The sequence below is a fragment of the Paramacrobiotus metropolitanus genome, unplaced genomic scaffold, assembly GCF_019649055.1.
Source record: "Paramacrobiotus metropolitanus isolate TYO unplaced genomic scaffold, Prichtersi_v1.0 Parri_scaffold0000102, whole genome shotgun sequence".
Lineage (NCBI taxonomy): Eukaryota > Metazoa > Tardigrada > Eutardigrada > Parachela > Macrobiotidae > Paramacrobiotus > Paramacrobiotus metropolitanus.
Genome location: NW_026570322.1, coordinates 37,616 through 56,127, shown reverse-complemented (window position 1 = coordinate 56,127; position 18,512 = coordinate 37,616). Strand labels below are relative to the sequence as shown.

Below are 18,512 nucleotides of genomic sequence, written 5' to 3'. Positions count from 1 at the left end.
ATTATCACACTCGTGCTAATCATAAGTTAGGCTAGCCGGTTCCAACTATGCAACATCTGCGTCACTACGTGACATACAATTTACAAATGCATCTGCTTTTTAAAAATGCGGATGGCTCCAATTATGCGGCTAATGGGAGTAAAATATGTACCATAATATACTAGTAAACAGATACGTACGACAGGTTTCCTGGTCGCCAGTGTATGCACTGACCAGGCCTGGCTCGTCGACTTTCCGGCATGATTTTGGAAGAAACAAATTGTTCACCAGATATTCTTTAGCAGCTAGTATTTTGTCTCCAGCAGAATCCGCCCATAGCCTGCTGTCACCGGCTCCGTTATGCAGGTAGATGTGCATAAGTATAATTGTAATTTGGTCATCTCCTATTTCCACGAACAATTGGTCTGCTGCTCCTCTAATATTTCTGTTAAATTTCCGTCCACCAAAGGGCTCCCCGTTTCGGAATACTACATCCAGAAACGCATTGATGCGATTTTCGTCACATACTGAGAGTAATTCCAACCTTGGCAAGGGTATGACATGTTTAAGAGACTGCAGGTATTTGATACGACGAAATAAAGAATAACTATCCGAATGGGGCGGCAATTTCGTTGCGAGTTGCCATCGATGCACCAGAGTAAATGGTTTTTCTGATCCATTTGTCTCAACAAAGCATACAAAGAGATTTCTATGATCGCAATGTATAACCTTAGTGGGCGGTCCGAAAACGTAAGCACCTTTCCATGGACCGTCTTCGCAACGCAGCGCTACGTTAACATTTACTGGGTAGTGACAAGAGATAAGAGTGTTCTCCCAGATGTTTTCAATATGAATCCACCGAGCAGGTACACCAGAACAGTCAAAATCTATAAACGCAGCGTCGCTTCTGATATCCTGCAGGTATCCCAGGCAGAACACATCGTTGCACATATTGACCACAACTGTATTTGCCATGTTAAACTGACGACCATTACGTTGTCCTGCTCGAAAAAAGGTTGAGGTAGCAGCCATCATCAGGACTGAATCAAAATATAACTGCAATGCCTGAAAAAGGGCATTAAAATTAAAAACAAGCATTTGACGGTATTACTTTTCAGCCTTGTTTATAGTTCAATCCTAAATCCACTGGTTGCTGCCATCAATCAATATTACATTTATTTGATATTGGGCAATAAAACCCTAAAATAATGCCTTGCTTGCTCTTCGTACAAATCCCTTGGTTGTAATAACTCGCACTGAGGTACTGTACACTGTCTGTACTATTGGTATCAAGTTACTACCAACGCAACCAGCGTCAGCCCGCCTATCTACGAGGCCAGGCGGAACCGTACATGAGGGGTTAACCCCGTCTGAAATCTATAGGAACTCAGTTATATGAATTTTATAATTAGTGAGACCTAGTTTTACCATGATAAGACTTGTGACTGAATCATGACGCCACCCAAAATGCAGTAGGCGTTCACGCGTGTTAGGCTTAGACATACCCTTTTCAATCAGAATCATCAATGAGACCTCGGATGCAGGTAACAGCTGATACTTATGATCAGTTGATCCTGCTTTCTGCCAGAACGGCTATGAGTGTCAAAAAGGAGAGTTTCGAATAATTATTATGGCAAGTCCATATTGGTGCCAACTGAAATGAGATGAAACTAGAAGAAAGTTTTGGAAAAATTTTAAGACAGTAAATGGAAGGTTTCGGGAGACCAAATCCACTGAACACAGTTTTATGGCTTCACTCAGCCGGGTCAGCCCTACAATGACCTACATCAATTTATTTCCCAGAACATAATAATCAAAACATTTTATTTGTGACATGCGATATATATATATCAAGTACTTACAAATAGTGCGAGAAGTAAGTTCATCTAATGACAGCTATAGCACAGTCGTGGCTATAGTAACTTTTCTTGGATATATCCATATACTCGTACTGCAGATAGCACATGTCTGCACAATTGTATTAAGCAGTTCAGTTGCCATCAGATCCAACTCAACTGGGCGAAGGGTGTATCGGTATCCTGTATCCTGATAATATTTTTAACCAAGAGAACAGAGAGATCAAGAGGCTAGAATCAACACACTGCAGATGTGAGCAACCCCGTACCCTTGTTATTCCTCTAAAAATTTACCGGTACAATGGAAGCTCTAATGCTGCATCCGAGATGTAGACACTAGACAGGACTACAGGTCGAATACGGCAAGCCTTCACTACCACGAACGCGACATACGGTACAGGACAGCCAACTGCTGTTCTCGTTCAGCCCACCCACTGCCCCACTCAAGGGGCTTCACTGTATTGTATGAAAATACAATACAGCCCCTAGAGAACCGCGTTGGCCCACCTTAGAGAAGGCCGGAGGCCGGCGACTGGGCATAGAGCAGACTGCTCGCACTTTCCCTGGCTGATTCGATCACAAACACATTGGCAACATGTCTACTGGCATGTAGCTAGACTAAAAGGAGGTCTGCATCGCCCACAAATTTTATTGAGTTGGCTTTCTATTTGCAACACCTATGGCCCATTTCGTACCACTCTATAAAATCGACCCCTTTTTTGTTGATTGTATTCCACGTATTCCTATGTATCCCACACGTATTCTGTCTGTATTCACGTTATGTTATCCATTATTTTGCTTTTGCAAGTACGGCTGACTACGTCTTCTTGTGCTGTATTAAATACCGTATTCCCACGTATTCTCCCCGTATGCTGTCCTTGTTGACAATGTATTCTTCGGTTTCTTAGGCTTCTTAGGTTTTTATCTAGAACAGGGAATACGTGGTGAATACTGGCTGAATACATGGGAATGCGCTAATATGCTGCAGGAAGGCAGCAGTCACTGAGGTTAGATAAGTGAGTTAGGAAATACTTTAGGAATACAGGCAGAATACAGGAAGTATACGTGGGAATACGGGCACACTCCACAGATATATTAATCTCGCCTCTATGACTAAGGTACCTTTAGTCTTTAACAGTATTCCCACGTATTCCATCCGTATTCTGCCGGTATTCCTACTGTATTCGCGAGGGAGTTTCCATTATATAGCATTAATTCAGACATGACTGTTGTTTTCTTTAGTGTGTCCCCTTATTCTCCCGTATTCCGCCTGTATTCCCCATGTATTCTTGGGTTTCCGAATTAGAAAACTTAGAATACGCCTTGAATTTGGGCAGAATACAGGCGGAATACACAGGAATACCGGCCAACTGGCAGAGAATACTGAAATCATATTATATCGGAAGCGGAGAATACAGTAGGAATACAACCGGAATACTTAGGAATACATGGAATACAGTAACAAAAAAAGGGGGTCGGTTTTCTAGAGACGAAATGGGCCATATCTATCTATTTGTGTCTTTCGTTTTCAGATTTTTTATCCAAACGCCGCCCCAAACGGCGCCTAAATCATTGTTAAAAACAATGTGCTCTTCATACACACTTGCACATTTTGAAAGATTATGCACCGTTGTATAATCCCGACTTTCAGATTAAGAAGCACCATTATATAAAGACCCGAAAAATTTGTAATAGAACAGTTTAAATTCCATTCACGTGGCGCCCCATGCGTCGCAAACAGATACCACACAGTAACATATTCCAGGCGCTTGCTCTTCTCAGCTATTAGGAAAATGTTGTTTTAAAGGTCCTTCTGAAACCAGTAGTTTCCTGTTCTGCATATTGGGCGCGGTAACTCGTTTCGTGCTGTGCTACAGTGCACGGCTCCATCAGTGGGATCGGGTCGTTCGTATATCCTATCCAACCAAGAGATTATATCCGGGTGGACCTTGATACTCCTTGAAACAGTATCTGTTTCCTGTGGACCATCTGACATTGGTAAACCTAGAAGGTCACAAGCGCTGGCAATTGATCTTCCACCCCATTCGGATCGATTTTGATCGGCACGATTTTTAACAACCCATGCAACGGCCAGCTGGACGTCTTTGTCAGTTACAGGGCCCAAGATCCTCAAGAGTGCGGCAGAGTCCGACGACGTCTGGTGCAGGCTAGCTGCACAGTTAAACAATGGTTTGTTATACTTTGTTTTGGATAAATCAATAGACTAAGGCACCACTGCGGCAACGAAAGATGGATAGAATCGTACCCGAAAAATTTTTTTGCACGTCACCTATTTGAGAGTCCAGTTTCTTCAGTTTGTCCAACAACTGGGCTGCAGAGTCCCGTTCTCCGCTGTCGTAGCAGAAACAATTTTTTACGGTACCAATGATTCGTCCGTGCACTGAGGGAAACATTAGCGGTACAAACCCCATGGCTATTTGAACTATAACGCGCTTGGCATTTCCCCTTTCCGACATTCTGATCCTCGTATCAATACAAGCATCACCGCTCTGGGATGGCAGGTGAAACCATTTATCGTGATTGCCACAATGGCAGTCCATTAAATCCATAACAATGCAACCCAAGCTCCAGATGTCTGTTTTCTTGTTAGGCTTATTAGCGTCACATTCCGCATGCATCTTTGCAATTTCCGGTGACATGTACCGTGAAGTTCCTTTAGCTCGTCCAATGTCCTTGGTGCATACATGGCTGTATTCGGTGATGATACCATCATCCAAATCGGTGATCTGCAGGTTCCATTTATCCCCGCACTGACGGCGCATTAGCACATTTGCGGGTTTCAAGTCACAGTGCACAAAGTTATGAGTGTGTAGAAACTCCACACCAGCGGCTGTTTGCTGACTGAAACTGACAACGTTGGCCCAGGACAGCGATCTACCGGATTTAATAAAGCCGTCCAAATCGCCATCTGAAAATCAGTTCAAAAACTTATACGAGCTTCTGTCACAACAATGGTGTGACGAGTTCTTTTACCTGTGTGTGACCTATTCTGTGTGTTGTGTGTATATGAGTCCTGTGTAAAGGTCAACGATGACCAGTACCTATGTAGATTACAAATGAACCAAACAACCAGGTGTACACGACCTTTTAATAATCTTTGACCATTGCCCACTACAGTATACTATTAGAAGTGATCACTAGACAGAACGATACTCGACTGATACTGGACTGAATTGAATGTCTTTGGTGGGCTCTTTATATATGGATCGAAGCCGGTTGGGGTGTGATCGTGAATCATCCCTATGATGTCATTATGATGCAAGAATGAGTAATTATGACGCAGTTATGACTGCATTGTCCTTGGCGTTCGACCTTGACGGGCACGTGGTGGCCTCATGTATGTGAGTCATCGTGACAATCCTCCTCTTTGAAATTCGCCGTCTCTGGCGAATAAAGCGGGATGTGATAAAGGTTTAGAAGAATTAACAAAAACAATAAATATAAGAGTTCAGTTACTATACAACATGTTATTAGATTATGCATTCATTTTACAGACTGTAGTGGGCTCAACAAGACTAGTTCGAAAACATAAATACAGCAGAATTTTAGGTCACAAAATTAATAAAACGCAAACAAAAATTCATAATAATACAAATAGTGAATTATATCCAGCATTTCTGTTAGGTATTCGGGTAATCCAATCATTCTGATCGTAGCGATAGGGTGGTTTTCAGGAAAATCATGGTCAAAGAAAAGCTAGCAAACTCATGCGCACAATGCTCTCGTGAGAAAACTGAGGTATCACAAAGAAAACACAAAAACAAACAGAAAAAACACAAAACAGATAAAAAAACACAAAACAGCAATTAAAAATTACTACAAGCAAATTAATGCAAATATAAAGTCATCATAGCAGACAAAAAATGCAAGCAAAATAGAGTCTGAAGAACGAGTAACAGGTTTGCCAGATAATAAAGAAAAGAAATAAGATATATGCTCACCAATATATAAAAGCTTCTCTGTCATCGCTCTTTTCACAAATAAAATAAACTATTTCAACTCAAAATAATGTGTAGCTCAAAAAATATAATTTTCGGTTCCTTAAATCATTATAAAACAACAGTAAAACGTATACATGAATGAATATTAGAAAATAAACTTTAACTGAAAACCTTTGTTAAAATACGGTATGAAAATAATAACAATCATTGCTTAACCATTCTATGATGCAATGCATTCTGTAATACATCTTCTGCTTAATTTACTACTTCGAAATATTTTCCGTTGCCATGCGGTACTGACTTTTCTCTGCGGCACGTATTTGATATGTCTGATCGATGCCAAAATGAAGATGATAGACATTGTGCATCGGTAATTCATTACCGCAGTAATAGCAGCTTGCTTCACCATAGTCTGTTTCTTCCGATTCGACTTTCGTTTGTGGAGAGCGGTCTTTTGCTCTTCTGTTGGGAAAATCAGACGAAAATTCCATGTTTACAATTTTGTTCAACTTTTCTAAAATCTCATCAATTTTTTCGTCATTTCATCAGTTTCCGTGGAATGCTTCTTTGTTGCATTTGCAAAAGGCAGGGTTAAAGATACTGCTGGTGTTTCAATATTTTGTTCACGAGTCCTGTATTTCACAGGATACAATTCTTCAGCTACTTCTAAAATATCCTTCGGTGTTTTCTTGCCCATGATGCGTAACTGCATCGCTGTTTGCTTGTCCCGCATTCCTTTTAGAATAAAATATCATTTTTCTGTCTGGTCCATATTTGCGTCGGCGTGTTTGCATAAGTCCAGGATGGAAAAGTAATACGTCCGAAAATTCTCATCGTTTCCTTGCTGCCTCGATATCAACATATCGATGGCTTGCTCTGGTGTGCCGACTTTTCCAAAAGTTTTGAGAAATTCTGTTTCTACTGCATTCCATTCGGCTGCAGCATTAACTGGACGGTTTTTGATCCATTTTCTTGCGGTACCAGCTAAGACTTCGGGAAATCTTCTTGCTTTTGTGGCATCGTCCCACGCATACGACTCGGCGCATCGAAGATAAGATTCTAGCCAAGTTTCCGCATCTTCATGTGGAGCGGCTGAAAATGGAGGCGGTAATTTAATCTTTGGTCCCTCTGCCATTCTTTGAAATTCTTCCTGACCGTTGAAATTGTCGTCCTCCACTTGATCTTGATTTAAAGGTAAATTTCCGTTGTCTAAATCCTCCTCTTTATCCTTCAAATTATTCTCTTCAAAATTTTCGGTGTCCGATTCTTCTTCACGAACGTCCTCTATGAACGCAGTCTCGTGTAAATTCTCTTTTTTTTCGTCTCCTTCAATAAGGTCCTCGTTAGTTTTTTGTTCCAGATTTTCTTCCAAATTTTCTTCAAGGCTTGTGTCAGGGGAGCCTTCGGGGGTTTTTTTTCTATCTGAAGCTCTTTTCACTTCTGGTATGCTTCTTTTTACTAAATTACTGTTGCCTCCAGGATTCCAATATTTACTATTAATCTGTTCTTCTGGTACTATTGGTGGTGGCAGGTTCCTTAGTCTGTTTGAAACGCGCTCGGCAACTGTACTATGTTTTAAAACACTACGCTGTTCTTGCGGTTTTTTAGGCGCAAGTTTAATTAATAATTAATAAAAAAAAATTTTGCAATTTTTTCGATAAATATTATTGTACCGACCAGATTTATACCAATTTATTTAAATAATTATTTTGCCGCTGGCAAAATCAGTAATATTAAGGCATATCGGAATTCTCTCGTTTTATGCTTTGCTAGCTTGCATCGATCACGGTTACGCCCTTCTATACTAGTATCTTACAGACCACGGCCAAAGATCGCTCCAGCGAACCCGTATGATACGACTATGCGGGGAACTTGCACAGTGTTACTATTTGCGCATCAGTGAAACCATATAGGCACTGATTGTTGGTGTCAGCAAATCGTGTACATAATGAGTAAACTGCTTTTTTGTTTTATCCAAGTAACACCAATCACAATAATTATCGTTCCATAGAATGAGTACTTTTAAATAAAAATGCTAATTTGTTCGGAATTTTTTTTAACTTATTTCAGTTCAGCAATTCGTTTTTTTTGTTATTCCGTTCAGATAGATTTGTAGTCTTCTTTTCACTAAATTTTACATATTTAGTAATACCTTAAAACAAACTAAATTTTACAATAAGATCAAATGGAAACTATTAAAATAATTCAAATATTTCACACTTTACCACGGACTCAGTAAAAATCATCTTTACCACGGGCTCAAATCAAAATCATACGACTATCTGTATGCAGCTGCGCTATTACGGACCAGGTAACAACAACAGACAGATACCTGTGTCGTCTGCGACTATCTGTAATGAAAGTGACCTATGGTCAGTAGGACCACTTTACAATACCTGTGCCGCAAGTGGGCTTGTATTAAAAATTTCCTCGAGGACAAATCCAAAACTTATACAAAATTCATTTAATAACTGTGCACTTAATAAATTTCCCAGCAATCCAGTACAATAATCCAATATAAATCAATAACATATAACTTCAATCCATTCAAAGGTCACACTAACAGGTTCATCCTTCACGACAATTTGTCACAACAATGGTGTGACGAGTTCTTTTACCTGTGTGTGACCTATTCTGTGTGTTGTGTGTATATGAGTCCTGTGTAAAGGTCAACGATGACCAGTACCTATGTAGATTACAAATGAACCAAACAACCAGGTGTACACGACCTTTTAATAATCTTTGACCATTGCCCACTACAGTATACTATTAGAAGTGATCACTAGACAGAACGATACTCGACTGATACTGGACTGAATTGAATGTCTTTGGTGGGCTCTTTATATATGGATCGAAGCCGGTTGGGGTGTGATCGTGAATCATCCCTATGATGTCATTATGATGCAAGAATGAGTAATTATGACGCAGTTATGACTGCATTGTCCTTGGCGTTCGACCTTGACGGGCACGTGGTGGCCTCATGTATGTGAGTCATCGTGACACTTCCCGTAATTCATCTTACTGTGTAAGGTGATCATTTTTAATTCCAAACTTTAGAATTATCACCCTGTTGCGCTACCTGTTATGCGATACAATGTGATTTATAAATGAATATCTATATAATCGTAATTGATTTTAGGCAACAGCGAAACTTCATGGTTCCTCTTTGAAGGCCAGGGCCTTCAAAGAGGTGGATCGGGAATTTATTCGGGATGGTATTAATACTTAATGAACACGCTAGCACCGTCCAAGATACACAGTACATGCTAGGACTGCCGTACATGACCAAGTAAATCAATTGACCTACTAGCATCATACAGTATACTGCGCCACCAGTAACTGGCGTTCATTATTGTACACCGCTTTTCACTACTGCCTTTAATATCTGTCCTGTTAAAGACTGCGACAGTTGTGTATTACCTGGAGCGTAATCCATTACTAGTTCTATTATGGTGGCCGCTTGTTGCCTCTCCGTGTCAATTTTGTAGTACGTCACTACATTATCATGTTTCAAAGACAGTAAGGATATCCACATTTCTTCGTAAACTACATTCTCTGGATTGTTGTCCGTGCTGTAACCTGTTTCAGTTTTGAGGAAAACTCTTTTAACTGCCACCACACTGTCACCGGTAAAATCTCCCCGCTCCGTTATTTTGGCCTTATAAACGCAACCAGAAGCACCTAAGCCAATCTGGTCGCTTTTGTGATCGTAATGGTAAAGACAAGAGCTACCGAAACACTTGACTGGTCGTATGGCGACGGCTAAGCGATCCAGTGCATCGACAACATCAGCAGAGTTCAAACGTAAACCAACATCCTGGTAAAGACAGCCCTGAATAGCCATCTTTATCCCTCCGTAAACAATGTCGGGTATCATGGGAAGATAGCCTTCTACTAACCTAACACAGAGTTCGAATATCGTGAGGTGATCCATGCGGAATTTCTTCTGTACTTCCTTGTTGTACAACCATCTGTCTTTGACCCCATAATGGCAAAGTGCAATGTCAAGGATAGTGCAACCAAGACTCCAAACATCTGTTTTCCTGCCGCAATGATCAGCACCACCCACCTGCGTTATCTTTGCCAACATTTCGGGTGACATATATATCAGCTGTCCGAAAATATAACTTTTCTCGCGACCTGTGATACTGTATTCTGCATACTCCAGGGTACCTATGCGCAAATTGTAGCCATCATTTCCTCGATAATGTAAGAATATATTTTTTGGTTCCAGATCGCCATGAATGATCCGATTAGCATGCAAAAATGCCAAGCCTCTAGCGATTTGCTGGGCAAAACTCACGAGATTAAGAAACGAGAATTTGTCTTTCGGTGTGTTTTCTAAGAAAGTGCTCAGTTTTCCATCTGCAATTGAAATTACCGTAATGCATTACCATTAGTCTGATGCATTTTCGAGTTACAGATAGGTATTACAGATCCACAATACCAACATACCTTCTTATGGAATTTTAAACACAAACCTGGAAAATAATCCATCATGATTTCCTTCACTATCCCTTTAAGCGCATGTCGAATCGTAAATTTGTAATATTGGACTAAATTTTCATGATTAAGCCGGAGCACGGAATTCCATTTACATAGCAAGCGTTGACGCTTGTGTTCGCGCAAAGTTTGATTGTTCGCTGTTTCATCTTTACCATAAATCTCCTTAATAGCGATTTGATTGGGCCCAGAGAAGTCGCCACGGTTTGCAATGGTTGCCAAATACACAGTACCAAACTGTCCCACGCCCACCAGGTCCGCTTTGCTGTCATAGACGTAAGTACAAGTGCTGCCAATAGATGCAATCATAGCGGAATAATGCAGTACTGCATACTCTGCAGAAGCTGAATCAAGAACTAAAATTGCAATAATACTACGATCAGTGAATGAAAAATGGATTTGAGTGGGTTTGATGATATCGCGACCGGCAATTTACAGCTAGGCCGGATATTTTGCGAAATTTTTTCAGGTTAATATGATATCGACAATATAAAAATACACGGCTCGCAAATGCAAGCAATGAGACAAACCCAACATTGTCAGTATTGCTTTGCTTACGTAAATACTTTACCAGTTTAGCGTTTACCTAGTGTAGATCAGCAGTAACAATCATACTCTTGTTCGCATGCACTGCAGAAATGGTGAAAAATGCAGACCTCTATATGTTCGGTTTTAGATATGCAGCGTTAAGATTTTTTAGCCTTGCATTCAAACCAAATAGTGCCCTTCAGCAATTCTCTGCTCTGTCAGTTTGTAAGTACAGCGCGTCTACAAACGTGCATGGATGTGCGCTCGGATGTACGTTATCGCCCAACTGAACCTGTTATGCGACGCCGCAGTACCGTAAGTGCTAGTAGATAAACGCCTATATACTACTAACACTATCATCAGAATGCTCTATAGCAGTATAGGTTACCAGAGTTTTATTGCGCTTCACGCTATGGTTTTAACACAGTAGTGACAGTAGTAACACTACGTTTGTACTTTGTACATGCTTTAACGGCGCTGCATTGATATTCGAAAGTCTAAGAACAGCACCGCAGCTATTAATATATGGGGGCCCCTTATATCTGTATAGTACATGCGGTGCTATTCCTAGACTTTCGAATTCGTATCCTTGAATATTCGTTCTGGACTTTAACAAGTATCACATGTACGACAATTATAAGAACAATCTGAGTACTACTAAAGCAGTTATAGGTATTGTTTAGTTTTGATGGTTGCCTAACTAAAACCAGCCGCAAGGCACTTTTTTCTAATATTATCAATCTTGTCACTTCCACTTCGTCTCGTGCAGTTCATCTCGCATGTCGGATTGTTGTTTACTTGGTTTCAATGGTCAGAGACCGCGGTTTTTGGGATATTGCAGCTTTGAACCAATACCGCTTACGCAATCAACTGTACATACGAAATTACCGCCTATAGTTAGAATCGGATAACTAATCTTTGCCATTTTTTAAGAGTAGACCTCAGTCAATGATGGAAGGCATGTGAAATACTCGTTATAACGAAAGGAAAAAACAGTGCCACAGAAACTTAGCATGCCGCGATGAATAAAGCAAATTGAGAAACTAAAAAGTTACCGAGTTCTGAATACGAAAAAACGACAGTAGAATATACACATATTCCCCAGCTCTGCTGTAGTGAACTAGCTTACTCTAAGTCCTTCAAGAACCAGTATCCCGTAATCTTACACAGTGACCGGCGTGTTTCGTAAAATTCATCTTTCTCTTTTGTAAAATACACTGCTCCGTCAGTAGGATCGGGCCGGTCGTAAACATTCTCCAGCCAGCTTTCGATTTTCGTTTGAGAATTCGCATCGTGCAGCTCAGGCACTTCGTTCTTGAAACTCTCGAGCGAATCCAGATGTCCACATACACAGACGATGGAAGTGCCACCCCATTCGGCGCGATTGTAATCCGCGCGGTTCTTTATAACCCACGCCACAGCCAGCTGGACGTCTTCCGGCTCCATAAAAGCTATGGAGAGCATAGCCTTTAAGAGAGCAGAGTAATCATTGGAGGTTCGGCCCAACCCTTCTGCAACAAAATTAACAAAACCGGTAAGACCTGCGCTGTCATACCGTACATGTGTAACCTACAGATGACAGACTCATAACAAATACAGCCCATGTACCTGACGATCCCTTTTACATCTCGCCGAGTTCAGGGTTAAGAGCATTTAGTTTTGCACGTAAATCTGCTGACGAATCTCGTTGTGTACTGTCCTCGCAGAAGCAGTTTCTCGTTGCCTCAATAATTCTTCCATGTACCGATGGAAGCAACAGCGGCACAAAACCCATCGCAACTCGCAATACTGTAGGCCCTCCGCCACTCTTGTCAGACATTCGCATCCGTACATTTTCGTTTGCGGTTGTACATGTCTTTTGGAATTATTTGTCATGAATGCCGCAGTGTGCGTCCATTAGCTCGATGATAATGTAACCAAGACTCCAGACGTCGGTTTTTTTCCCGGCTTGCCTCGGTCAAATTCTACAAACATTTTTGCCATTTCCGGTGACATACATCGTGCAGCGGCCTTAAGTTTTCCGACATCTTTAGTGCAGACGTAAGTGTGTTCGGTAATAATGCCATCATCCAGATCGGCTATTTGTAAGTGAAACTTATTTCCCCAGTTGCGCCTTATTAAAACATTTAGCGGCTTCAGGTCGCATTGCACAAAATTATGCGAGTGCAAGAACACTAAACCAGTTGCTATTTGCCGCGCAAAATGGCCTAAGAAAGCTGTTCATAGGATTTCGTAATTGTCGCCAAGTCTCCGTCTGGAAATCAAATAAACGTTCGTCTTTATGTTTAAACTCCATGAGCTGGAATATTAAATATACAGTATATTAAATTTATTCCTCGTCCTAAGTTCTAGCTTTGCGGTTTCATGTGTAATTATTATGTGGCGACTGTTGTGCGTGTACCCGGAGCGTAATCCATCAATAACTCAATTACTGTTCCATTTTGCTTCTTTTTGGTGATAATTTTGTAGTATGCCACCACATTTTCATGCTTAAGTGACAATAAAGGTAACCACATCTTTCCATCCACGCCGTCCACCCAATTCTTTTCCTCAGTTCCGCTTGTGTCGTCCTTCAGGAAACTCCTTTTGACCGCCACTACATCGCTGCCGGTGACGTTTCCACGTGCTTTTATGGTTGCTCTATAGACCGATCCGGAAGCACCCCCTCCTATCTGGTCACTGTTGTGGTCATAATGGTAAACGCAAGAGCTACCGAAAGAACAAATCGCTGTCAACTTGCAGACCATGTTTCGTAGCGATTCCTGTACGTCTTTAGCGGAGGCACGTGAGTTAACTTCACATAGACAAACCTCAAAAACTGATTTGATTCCTTCGTGAATACCGTGTGGTACCACTGGGATGTAGCCTTTCGCAGCCATGAAGGCGACTGCATTTTCACTGGAACCATTAGTTAAAAAATTCTCCACAACTCCGTTTTTCTTCAACCATCTTTCATTGCTGCTGCAATAAAAGTTAACAAGAACAAGAATTATACAACAAGAATTATACAAGAATTATATTAGAATTATACAAGACGCTGTTCATTTTCGTATAATAAAACACGGCCAATTTGCGACGAGCCCAGGTCATCATTTACGTCGTTTCCTCGATAAATTTCTTTCACAGCGACTCTGTCTGGACCGGTGAAATCCCCGCGCTTCTTAACGATGGCTCTGTAGACGGTGCCATGGTTAAGATGGCACCGTCTACAGAGTGTACTGGTACTGCTGCTTAGTGCTGCTAGTTAAAAATTAATGGTGGTTCTAGACTGTCTCGTCCCCGATTAACGGCGTAATAGGTCCCTAGTAACTTCTGTGCATTGTGCATTAATTTACCCGCGGTCGTTCTACAGTACTGTAGTTTGTGCGACAAGTGTTGGAGCTTCGTGAATTGCCCGCTTATTGGATACAAGTAATTTTTCTCATACGACATTTCCAACGTGATGCATGCAGTGGTGAGCAGAGCGCAAGATGATGATGATCACCCCCAGCTGAAATATAGAGTAGGATTCTCCCCGAGAGAGAATCTGTTTATTATTGGCTGACACGGATGGCCATTCCTCCCTGCCCTGAGCCGTCAGCGGTCATAAAAGCAGTAACGGATCACCGGCAACTTCCAGTTGCTTTCGTTTTACAGCAGCAGCAAGCGGATTTTCCCTCCCGCCCACCCAATGGATCGAGGAGTTGGATCAGCAAGCGTCCAAGGATGAGATGTAGCGTGTTGTAGCTTTGGCTTGATGCTCCTTTTGTTTTAGCGACGCGTTTCAGCTTTAGCTTTTGTTTGTTGTCTACACAGTGAGTCTGTTGTTCTTATTTTTTCAGTGTATGAGGCATACCTGCGTGTGTGCAGGCGTTGTTGGGTGTTTGTGCGTGCGCAAGTTGTTGTTCAGTGATCACTCCAGCGGGCAGAGTCGTCCGCCAGGGATTTTAATATTAAAATCCACCCCCCATGCACATCTGTGTCTGTTACTCTACTCTAGCAGTTAAGCACAATAATAGATGAGATTTAGTTTTCTCAGTTCTGAGAGATTTTTTTAAAATTTTTTTATGAGAGTTTGGGTCATTTTCTACTGAACCGATTTACCCGGTTTGTTGGTGTTTTCTTCTAATGGAACAAAACGAGCTTTTCGCATAACAGCTCTTCTTAAAATATTGATTCATTTCTTGTAACTTTGGCGTTGTATAATGAAGGTTTCAGTTTAAGTCGCACATTTGAAGAATCTGAACTGCACCATTTTCAAGTAACAGCAAATTTCACTATATTTCATGCACAAAAACATATTACGGTGTAGCGTACATGATACATCTAATGCAAGTAGACAAACTTCGAACAATTCTATGGCAGATGTTTGTTCCTCTTCCTCTTGTCAGGCAACACCGTTCTTACAGGTCATTCTGAAACCAGTAGTTTCCAATTTTGCACACCGGACGCGGTAACTGGTCCCGTACTGTGCTGCAGTACACGGCTCCGTCTGTAGGATCGAGACGTTCGTATACCTTTTCCAGCCAAGTGGCAATATCGGGACGAAACATAAAACTCTTCAATGCAATCTCTGTTTCCTGCGGACAATTTGACACCGGTAAATCCAGGTGGTCACAGACGGTGGCTATTGACACCCCACCCCATTCGGATCGATTTTGATTGGCACGGTTCTTAATAACCCATGCAACCGTCAGCTGGACGTCTTCGTCAGTTATGGAGTTTAAAATCTTCAAAAGTGCAGTGTAATCTGAAGATGCCCGGTTTAGGATCCCTACAATAGAGGTTTGAATTGTTACGCATGTATGATTTGTCGTTGTACGCATGCATTTATTCGATTTTACAGGGAGGAACAGGTTTTACGCATGCTGAATGTACAAACGTACCAGAAGTTTTTTCTTCCATATCGCCTAGTTGAGGGTCCAGTTTCTTCAGTTTCGCTAACAACTGTGTCGCAGAATCTCGATCTCTGCTTTCGTAGCAGAAACAGTTTTTTACACTGTCGATGATTCTTCCGTGCGCCGAGGAAAACATTAGTGGTACGAAACCCATGGCTATTTGAACTATAACGCGTTTGGCATTTCCCCTTTCAGACATTCTAATCCTCGTATCTATACAAGCACCATCGCTTTCGGATGAGAGGTGAAACCATTTATCGTGATTACCATAATGGCAATCCATTAAATCCATGACAATACAACCCACGCTCCAGATATCTGTTTTCTTGCTAGGCTTAATAAGGTCACATTCTGCATGCATCTTCGCAATTTCCGGTGACATGTATCGTGAAGTTCCTTTAGCTCGTCCAATGTCTTTGGTGCATACGTGGCTGTATTCGGTGATGATACCATCATCCAGATCCGTGATCTGGAGGTTTCATTTGTCCCGGCACTGACGGCGCATAAGCACATTTGCGGGTTTCAAGTCACAGTGCACAAAGTTATTAGCGTGCAGAAACTCCACGCCGGTAGCTGTTTGCTGACTGAAACTGATAACATTAGCCCAGGACAATGACCTTCCGGATTTAATAAAACCATCCAAGTCTCCATCTGCATACGAAGTCGAAATGTTGTAATTATACGCATCTCATAGTTCATTGATTCTATACGAGTAGAGTAAGCAATCTGTTTCCAACACTTGGCGTTTAGCACTAGTACCCTGTCGCATTATCCGCTATTTGTTATGGTGCAACAGTAAGGTACTAAAATCCTAACTACCTAACTGCAGGTTGGTGATAACAAACATCTTACCAGTGCCTTCTAAGTAAAAAATAATACAGAAGAAGTTTAACGGTGAAAATAAACATTTTTAAGCCTTGCCCTGTATAGATTTATTAAATGGACTCAAAATGATGTTCTTTTTCCGTTATCTCTGGAATCAAGGATAGTCCTTTTACTGTGAACCGTACCTGGAGCGTAATCCATTACTAATTCTACGATGGTGGCCACTTGTTGCCTCTCCGTGTCAATTTTATAGTAAGTCACTTCATTATCATGTTTCAAGGACAGTAAGGACGTCCACATTTGTTCGTAAACTGCATTCTCTGGATTGTGGAAAGAGCTGTCGCATGTACGAGTATCAGTCTTGAGAAAAATTCTTTTAACTGCCACCACACTGTCACCGGTAAAATCTCCCCGCTCTGTTATCCTGGCCTTATAAACGCAACCAGAAGCACCTCCGCCTATCTGGTCGCTCTTGTGGTCGTAATGATAAAGACAGGAACTACCGAAACACTTGACTGGTCGTATGGCGACGGCTAAACGATCCAGTGCATCAGCAACATCACTAGCGGTAATGCGTAAATCAACATCCTGGCAAAAGCAGCGCTGTGTGACTGTTTTTATTCCTCCGTAAACGATGTCTGGTATCATCGGTAGATAGCCTTCCATCAAGCTAACACAGAGATCAATTATCGTGAAGTGGTCCATGCGGAATTTCTTCTCTGCTTTATTGTTGTACATCCATCTTTTCTGGATGCCGTAATGGCAGTGTGCGAGGTCAAGAATAGTGCAGCCAAGACTCCACACATCGGTTTTCCTGCCACATCGATTAACATCACCCCATCCTGTGATATGGGTTAACATTTCTGGGGACATATAAGATACGTTTACGGGTCCGGTTTCTGGCGTTCGTTTGCCCTCGACGGTACAAAAATCTACGTATTCCAAAGTACCTATACGCAAATTATACCCCTCGTTTCTTTGATAATGTAAAAATATGTTTTCTGGTTCCAGATCGCCATGAATGATCCGATTAGCATGCAAAAATGCCAATCCCTTGGATATTTGGTGGGCAAAATTCACCAGATTAATTAGCGAGAATTTGTCTTTGGGGGTGTTCCTCAAGAAAGAATCCAGCTTCCCGTCTGCAGTTAAAACTATTACTGTATTGTACTGAAACTAGTACTAGTACTTTACTGTACTGTACCACTTATTTTTATGCTGAAAGTCTTTGCAAATTCACAACACATATGAGGATGAAATATTTACGTAGAACAAACCTGGAAAATATTCCATCATGATTTCTGCCACTATCCCTTTATGAACATGTCGAGTTGTAAGCTTGTAGTACTGTACCAAATTTTCATGTTTAAGCTGAAGCACAGATATGCAGTTGCGCAACATGCGCTCGTCTTCACGTTCTACGTTCTCTTCTTCTCTCCAGTAGATCTCCTTAACAGCGACCTGAAATAATCACCACGGTGTGTAATAGTTGCTAAATACCAGTAGATCTCCTAACAGCGACCTGAAATAATCACCACGGTGTGTAATAGTTGCTAAATACACCGTGCCAAACTGCCCCACTCCCACAAGATCAGCTTTACTATCATAAGCGTAGGTGCAGTTGCTACCAACAGATGCGATCATGATGGAATGGTGTATTATCTCATGTACGCACTACAGTGGTTGTATAAAAGTGCGTTTAATTCTTAAAGCGTCTTACATTAAATTATTTTAGATTGATCTCGTACATGGTAAATAAACATGCGACACAATCAATATAACCAAGCCCCGGCCAGTTTGCAAGACCCCACTATCATTCAGCAGGCCGTAAACATTAATTATATGATTGCAAACAGTCAGATACCGGCCGCCGTATTGCGTTTTCACGCTCATCACAAGAACTACCGAATAACGGTTTCCTTTATGTGATGAAGTACGGGGCATAATACTAATCTGCAATAAAGCATAGCTTATCGCAGTGC

The 18,512-nt window shown here is 41.4% G+C and overlaps 1 protein-coding gene across 4 annotated transcripts; it reads right to left on the bottom strand.

Annotated features, from left to right (window-relative positions):
- Window positions 1–3,170: 3,170 nt before the first annotated feature.
- On the bottom strand, window positions 3,171–18,410 carry LOC129597245 (uncharacterized). 4 transcript variants are annotated; one of them, XM_055494721.1, is made up of 5 exons: window positions 18,279–18,410; window positions 17,808–17,991; window positions 16,716–17,672; window positions 4,102–4,764; window positions 3,171–4,007 (listed from the first exon to the last, which is right to left on the bottom strand). In XM_055494721.1, the coding sequence occupies exons 1-5, from the start codon at window positions 18,291–18,293 to the stop codon at window positions 3,637–3,639; spliced, it is 2,190 nt and encodes a 729-aa protein (XP_055350696.1). In that variant the 5' UTR covers window positions 18,294–18,410; the 3' UTR covers window positions 3,171–3,636. The 4 variants fall into 4 exon arrangements, with proteins under 4 accessions (XP_055350696.1, XP_055350697.1, XP_055350695.1 ...); XM_055494722.1 differs by having other exon boundaries at window positions 18,251–18,366; XM_055494720.1 differs by lacking the exons at window positions 16,716–17,672; window positions 17,808–17,991; window positions 18,279–18,410 and adding exons at window positions 9,218–10,162; window positions 10,279–10,875.
- Window positions 18,411–18,512: the final 102 nt, after the last annotated feature.